The 8,309-nt window shown below is 40.6% G+C and overlaps 1 protein-coding gene across 1 annotated transcript in view; it reads right to left on the bottom strand.

Moving 5' to 3' along the window:
• Positions 1–8,309, bottom strand: part of LOC116695735 (EVI5-like protein) — a 74,551-nt gene that overhangs the window by 38,499 nt on the left and 27,743 nt on the right. The window contains exons 8-14 of the mRNA XM_032526174.1: positions 7,448–7,537; positions 7,081–7,178; positions 6,165–6,225; positions 6,014–6,067; positions 4,975–5,007; positions 4,426–4,575; positions 3,527–3,658 (exon numbers count right to left, since the gene is read on the bottom strand). Of these exons, the coding sequence (XP_032382065.1) occupies positions 3,527–3,658; positions 4,426–4,575; positions 4,975–5,007; positions 6,014–6,067; positions 6,165–6,225; positions 7,081–7,178; positions 7,448–7,537 (618 nt within the window). The remainder of the gene's footprint in view (positions 1–3,526; positions 3,659–4,425; positions 4,576–4,974; positions 5,008–6,013; positions 6,068–6,164; positions 6,226–7,080; positions 7,179–7,447; positions 7,538–8,309) is intronic.

Here is an 8,309-nt window from a genome sequence, read left to right as displayed (position 1 = left end):
AGCAGTGTTGGTACCTTGCACCAATCTCAGCTTGTTCTCCGCTTGATCTCTTGCAGTTGCACATTCAGATCTTATTTAACCGTCAGTGTTTGTACACACTCCGGGAGACAACGACTGTCTTGCTCTGCCCGCGAGCTGGTTACTGTGAATCTGATTCGTGTGAGCCAAAAAAAACAAAAAGCCATTTTTTTTACTTTTGTAAACATCAATTTTATCCAACAAGAACTAAGTTACAAATTGGATAATGAGAACTGCCTGTACATGTAAAGGTGCCCTGCCAATGTTTTCATACTTTGTGGTAAGTCTGAAGTTTACCAGGATTGTGTAACATTTTATGTGAAACAATGCCTTGGTTACCTACTTTCAAGCACACTAGCATGGTTAGAACACCTTCAGGATGACTAGATTTGTGCCAGTTCTCATTAATATTTACCGAGCTAAGAGCTTGACTCTAACTGGAACAGCAGCCAATGAGCGCCTGGCTATCAGCATTCATTACCCAGTCAACTGGGCAAGCTCATGAATAGTAATGAGATCAGGCAACATGAAGTCAGACGTGACCAGCTTTTGTAATGGCCTGATTTCTCCTGTTATATTTTCAAATCATGGCTAGCGCTGACTTAGGAAGAGCAGTTAATTTTCACATTCACACTAATACAAACCATAGGACCTACTTTTGTGCGGCAGGGCACCTTTAAGTTCTAATTGTTTGGAACAAAGGTGCCCTCTGAGGAGGATTGTGCGATATACAGAGATATTCACTTTTTGCAGCTCATTCACAGTTAATTAGACAAATGCTAGATCTACCACACTTTAAAGTGTCCGTACCACAGTATACTTGTAATTGTCTATGATAATGACATCAAAAGGAAGCAAAGCTAAGAATCTGAAAAAATCAGGACAAAACGATTACCAAGAAGAAATCAGCTTCAGTTAATGTGGATTGGACGCATCTGACCTGTGTGTTCCAGCTCCCGCCTCTTGCCGTGTCTCCCGAAGCTCTGCCTGGGCCTCAGCCTCACGTAGCCTCACACTCATCAGCTCGTCCTGCAGCTACTCAGGGTATTCTTCCTGGGGCTGTCCTTCCAGCGACAGCAGTGCGTGCCAAGTGACGCTGAGGAGAGATCCATCACATTTCACAAAATTAAAAACTTCCCTTTTCCATTTCACACAGGGGCATTCAGCTCTTTGATAATGTATGACATGCATTCCCATGGTGGTGCTCACCTGCCAGTGCTTTCCAGGTCTCTGACTTGCTGTCGCAGCTCTTTCAGGCCAGTCAGAGCCTCTGCCTCTCTCAGCTTCACCCCTATTAGTTCCTCTTGAAGACGTGCCACATTGGTGTCATCTGGTAGTGAGTGTTCCTTAGGTGTGTAGAATTACATGTTTTAAAACTTTGGCAAGACACTCACGGCCACTTCATTACAGGTACACCTGTACATGTGATGCATCCCAAACGACAGCTCTGCCATGAATTCTACTTTACGAAGCTTTAAATTTTTCAGTTTTGTTGACACTATCAGAAAGCTATATTGTACTAATTATTATTGAGGTTGGAGTGGTGGTGGTGTCGTACTGAGTGCATTATATTTAAAATGTGTTTTTAATATCTGCCCCTATCATGTATGTAAATGGAGTGGCCCAAACACTCTCAATACGATGCAGTACAGTTCAACACCATTGCAAACTACACTAATACAAACAGTAGATCATACCTCTGACAGTGTCAATCAAACAATACATATAATAACAATATAATAATAATAATCATCCTCTTTGTAAAGGCGAGCTGAATGCACAATAGATTGTACAAGTGGAACTAATAATGTGTCCAGTTAGTGTAGTTGTACAATGATATGCCAGTCATATTTATTGTACAGTCCTGACAAAAGTCTTGTCGTTTATCTATTTGTAGAAAACTGCCATTAACTGACTTTTAATAATCAATTGGTGTAATAAATAGCTATAATGAAAAGCTAAAACCCTTCCAAATGATGTTTAATGCACTGAAATAAATTAGTTTCACTAAAAAAAGATTTATTATTTAAACAAGACAGAAAGGTCAATTTTGGCAGACAAAGAAAATTTTGTCGCCTATACAGAAATTGAACAAATTTACTACAAATACTAAAATGTCAACAAATTAAAAAGTGGTGCTGTGAGATTCAAATTTAATATCTTGTATGACTTCCATGAGCTTGAAGGACTGCATCCATGCGGTTTGGCAAGGATTATACAATGTATTGATGAAGTCATCAGGAATAGCTAGGAAAGCAGGCTTGCATGCCTCCCAGAGTTCATCAATATTCTTTGGTTTGGTCTATGCTTCCCTTTCATCCTACCCCACATATGCTCAATGATGTTCATATCTGGTGACTGGGCCGGCCAATCCTGGAGCATTTGATCTTCTTGCCTGGAAACTTTGAAGTGGAGATGGAAGTATGCGATGGAGCACCCTCCTGCTGGAGATTTGGCCTCTTTATGGTTGGGAATATAAGAGGTAGCTAAGATTTCTTGGTATTTGAGACTATTGATGTTGCCTTCCACCCTGTGGATCTCTCGCACACCCCCATACTGGATGTAACCCCAGATCATGATTTTTCCGCCACCAAACTTCACTGTTTTCTAGGTGAATCTTGGATCCATGCGGGCTCCAGTAGGTCTCCAGCAATATTAGCGGCAACTGTGGTATAATTCAACAGAAGATTCATCTGAAAAATCTACTTTCTTCCACTTCTCCAGCGTCCATCCTTTTAGCAGGCTGTGGGCCTTGGAAAATGCCACACAGTTTTTCAATTGTCTTTTGTTTAGTGCTGGCTTCTGGGCACTGATTCGACCATGGAGGCCATTTCGAGACAGAATCCAACAAACCGTTCTGGTTGACACAGGGACTTCAGAGGACCAGGTCTGGTGGAGCTCTGCTGCAGTGGAAAATGGGCTGGCCTTGGATTTTCGAGCCAACAAACGGTCCTCTCGAGCAGTTGTCTTGCGAGGTCAGCCTGACCTGGTCAAAAACATCTCCAGTGTCTTCAAATGTTTTTTAATCCTCTGTACTTGACACTGAGACACATTGAAGGTGTGCCACATCAGCAGTGGATCTGGTCTTCAGCCTCTTGATAATCAAAACTTTAGTCTCAGGGTGAATCTTAGGCATGTTTGCAGAGGTCTAGTGCAGTTGATGTGAAGGCTAGTGTACTGGGGTTGTTTTTACACAACTGAGACCTAATTGATCCTATTAGTCACAGGTGAAGCTCATATGCAAGGCACGACACTTATGTCTTTGTAAAAATTGACTCAATGGGCTTTACCAAGCTGTGAATATTAGAATACTTTTGACAGTTTCTTTTTGCACTGAAACTTATTACAAAGCGTGGGATTAAAAATGAGCCATCTGGTTAAATAAATCTTGATTAGAAATATATTTCAGCAGCACTTCAAGTCAATTTGTACACAAGTGACAAGACTTTTGTCAGGGACTGTATGTTGGCTTAGATTTAGGCAGCACATCATGTCTGAGGCAACACACCTTTTCCATATCCAGGATCTTGTCTTGCATCTCCTTGAGAGCGCACTGAGACTCTGCCTCCTTCAGCCGGGCCTGCACAAGCTCTCTCTCCAGCTGCAGCACGGACTCCTCGGAGTACCGAGGGGCTCTTTTCTACAACAGGACATGTGCATGAGCACAGACAACACAGCAGAGCTACAAAAGTTGATGCTTGTGTGTCCTCAATGTTGGCACTTAAGAGCAAAATATTCAACATCCAGTAAAATAATTATAATAAAAAAATAATTCCAGCCCATCAAACATGCTCAGCTAATATTCTTCTTGATGAAAATCATAGGCTGAAGAAAATACACACACCAGTGCCTCTTTACTCCCCACTACAAAGAATTCAACCCTAATTGCAGCTGACAACAACCATTTTGCCTTTCACATTACTAATTCATGACTGCTCATTGAGAAGCAAGATAGCAAATTATGTAAAATCTTGTAATGTTTGCACATTAACACCTGGAATCCAACCATCAATGTCAAGAATGTTAGGTCAATAGATATGCAACGAGAGGATTCTGTGTACAGGTTGCCATGTGTGAAATCTACCAGCATGTGAGACAACTGCTTACAAATTCATGAATGCAGTTCTGAGAATGCAGAAGATTGTAAATGGTGGCTGAACTGTAAAGTACTCCGTGTCTCAATTTGAATTCATGCATGCCAAAACAGATTATTACCCAGAGTTGATGTGGATAGTAAGAAAAGCCCTGATCTGCTACTGCTTGGACTTTTTTTGCAAGGCAATATGTCAACAGGGCGAGGTGGGGGGTGGGGTCCTTAATAGTCTCAACGCCACGGTTTCTGTCACAGACTGTGCCGGATCTGAGCCAGTGCAACCTGCCAGCTGGGGACTCTGTAGCCCTCCTTACCGCTTGCGGCTGCTGCTGCTGGAACTGCCTGATGGTTGTCTTGGCCTGCTCTAGCAGAGCACTGGCCTCTTCACCTTGCTGTTTGACTGTGGCCAGCTCCCGCTTGACCAGGTAGTTCTCCTCTGCCTCCTGAGCTCGAGTCACTTGTCCCTTGGGACATAACCAACCGAGGAGGGGTGGCGTGAGCACGACAAGAAGTAAAACGAGAGTGCGGAATGGGTGGGCAAATCAGAGCAGAAGATGAGGGATTGGGTTTTCTAAGGACATGCTTAACTCTAACAACCTGTAATTTATATTCTGTTTAGCTTTATTCAGCATGATTTGTGATTCTCTCACTTTATGCCACAATGTGGTATTTCATGCACTTATTTAACAATCAGTTATCATAATCTGGTTTAATTCTTAATTCAGAGAATCATTAATGTTAATTAGATTCTGTATTATTACTGTGTCCTTCATTCTGCTAGTCAAAGCATGCAATGCTAAGGAGAGAGAAGGAAGAAAGGTGCAACATGAGTAATTTGGGTAAAGAGAAAATAAGGAATATACCTGGATCAATCTATCTGCCAAGGAAGCACTTTCCTACAAAACAGAAATATCAACAAGGGACAGCAGAGAGAGACAATCCAGAGGACAGTTTAAAGCACACAAATAGAACAATTGATTGTTGTAGAGAAGAAATGCAATGTTCATTTCCCATCCAGAAATGTTTTTTACAGACTGCAGAATCATGTTTACATTAAGGAGTAGAAAAGGAACATTGCATGCAGGTGTGGTTGAAAAGGTGCAAATAAGCTGGTGACAAAAAATATATTTAAAAACAAATTAGGCAGTGCTGATAACAGTGACAGGTTTTAGACAGGAAGAAGCACAGGACAGGTCTAGTAATAGCAGAGTGAAGTATGGAAGAACAGCACAATAACAGTGCAAAGTAGCTATGTGTTGTTAAACTGAGCAGAAGCTATGGGCTTTGGTGTGGTTATTATTGGCATGTTAAGAATTAAAAAGGTCATGGGAGTTATGTGACAGAGATACGTCAAAGAGCAGCCGCCGCTAGCTGGTTGTACGTAACAGACTTATTTAGATTACATTGTTCCTCCCTGCAGGCAAACATGGCGTAGCTCTTGCTATCCATGGCAGACCTCATGCATGGTGCCTTTACCTGACAGACAAAAAGTTGCAGAATGATACAAACGGTGCAACTTGGCATGCAGTGCTTTGTATCAACTTGAACAGCATCAAGCAGCTACTTTCACATTCCAAACTTGGCTAATTACAGTCTCTGCTTCAGTTAGTGTCTGTTATTCGAGCCACACAGACAGTCACCATAATGACACCAAGACAAGTTCAAGTCCAAATCTGTCTTTTGTTTATCTGCAATTAGAAAATGTACCATACTGTACCAGTCAACCAGTGATGGTTTATCATGAGAGGACTTTCAACTAGCAGAGCCCAGTTACACTGCTTCATTAAAAGATGCATGAGCAGACACAACTGGATGGGTTAATGTAATGTTGATGAGTAAGAAGCGTTGTCTGACTGTTTACTCTGTTTACCAAGGACCTGTGACAAACACTGCTGTACTCACTTTCTCTAGTGTATCTATCCTCTGCTTCAGGAGCCTGTTCTCTGTCCGCAACCTCTGCAAAACAAAAATTTAACACATATTGACATTCAACAAAGTACGCATATTGGGGCCTTCAAAACATTTCTTTCGACACTCATAAATCTTCACGCACCTTTATTTCCACCTGCTCCTCCATCTCTTTAGTTTTTATTGTAGTGTATTCTTTCTCTAACCTGAAAACATTTCACAGACATTCAGTAAAGACAAAAATATTAAATGAAGACATAATAAAATCTGTCTAACGTGGGCTGGAGTACTTTGTCTCGCTTTGCTAGACCTTCCTCTGCCATGCTGCTTGAGGAAGGTCTGGCTAGTCCACACAGCATTCCGGGATGGGAGAAAAACGTTCTCTGGTTCATTGGCCTTTCTTTAAACCAATCAAAATCGTCATGGGTGGCGCTAAGCGCTGCATGGAGCCCCGTTTACTCTGGAAAATAGCCGCGGGAAGGAAATTGTTTTGGTGTAACGTGTACACTCAAAAGTTGTTTTAGTTGTCAAACAGAAAACTCTGACAGATCAAATCAGTCTAGCTAGCTGTCTGGATTACCCTACAGAGATCTGAGGAGCAGTTAATCATAGTCCTCAAAAATTCACCAGAGTTTAAAATTACAACAGAAGGAAGCAAAATATCAAAATAATTATGCAAGAAAAAGATAGTTTTCCACACCATGATAACAACAAGCTAACTAATACAATGTTTTTATGTTTTGTAGCCTAAATTTAGTAGGCTAAAAGCCAAGTAGGCTAAAATCTTATGAGTCTCAAATACAAATGTTCATCACAAACTCAGGAGAGGCTGCTGAATAATGTATTGAAGTAATGACTGAAAGTTTTATATAAAGTACTTATGAAATAGTTACAGAAAACTTTTAAGTTTAATTAGAAACTTAACGAGGGAACCCAGAACAATAAAGATCAATGAATTGCAGTCAATGAGATGGGCTTACCAAGATGGGCTTCTTTTTTTTTTAAATGCTTAAGCAAAAGGAGAGGTTGGCAGATGTGGATGAATTGAGTGTTGTGCTTACTTTTTCATCTTCTTGGCGTTGTATTTAACTTGATAAGCAGCCTGGATGACCTTATCTGGCCCACTGTCAAGCTGGTGTGGGATGACCCTCTGAAAATGCTGGAGCAGAGTAAGGAATCAGAGGCAGGAAAAATGCCACACAGACAGTAAACGTGCTACTTTCAAACAAGTATGCACTCTGATGCCTTAGTTAGGTGTTTATCTGAGCTCAAAACACTACATCAAACATCAGCATGTATACAGGTACGGGTTGGGATTACAAATGTATCAATTATCTGGGTGTGGTGGAGGTTCCTCCCTTTTAGACCAGACATCTGACAGCATCTGAGCTGCTATAATGACGATGGCATGGTGTCATGGTGCTATACCTGCAACATTCCCTCCATGTCAAGCTGGATGAGTTCAGTTTGGTTCATCTGAAGGATGGCTAGTCCCACACGGAAAACTACCTCCAGACCCTGAAGAAAGAGATCACCAGTAATGACTAAGGAGTCATTTTAAAAAATGAATAAATAAATACATAAATAAATAAAATTAAAAATTACAAGAAAGCAATGTTCTTTGTGCTGTGAAATCTTATTTAAAGTGTATTCAAGAACTTACATTTTTTTTACAACAGGGCTCAAGGGAGTGATGAAGCAACTCACTGTTACAATTAAATGTGGGCTGTAGTGTTTCGTTTTTCTCCAACAGGTGGTGCAAATGGATAAGCTTTCTGAGACAGTTAACTTCTTGTAATCTACAAATGTATTTGTTTTCAAAGTAGATTCTTCTTCTCATTCTTCTACGCAGTAGAAGAAATGTTAACCTTACATATTTTCTAAGTCGAAACACTTACTTACTGTTCCTTTTTTAGATTTCACAACTGCATGTTCAGAGATGGGAAGTAACAAAGTACAAATACTTTGTTACTGTACTTAGGTAGATTTTTCCGATATTTTTACTTTCCTACTTTTTAGTGGCAACTTTTTACATTTACTCATTACATTTTAGCATAAATATTGGTAATTTCTACTCCTTACATTTTTAAAAATTGGCTCGTTACTTTAGTTTTGTAAAAGAGGTCGTCATTTCGGAAAATGGCACGGACACCCGCCTCACAACACACGGAGCAGAAAGTGAGAGATAAGAAAAAGCTGTCCGGAGGATAATCAGTTGAGATTGTGTGTGTGAGTCCTTGAGAACTTTAAGTTGTATAACTTATGTTGTCAGTTCATTTAAGCCTGTTGT

Source organism: Etheostoma spectabile, chromosome 9 (genome assembly GCF_008692095.1).
Source record: "Etheostoma spectabile isolate EspeVRDwgs_2016 chromosome 9, UIUC_Espe_1.0, whole genome shotgun sequence".
Classification (NCBI taxonomy): Eukaryota; Metazoa; Chordata; class Actinopteri; order Perciformes; family Percidae; genus Etheostoma; species Etheostoma spectabile.
The sequence above is the reverse complement of the archived record's forward strand: the minus strand, read 5'-3'. Positions and strand labels throughout refer to the sequence as shown.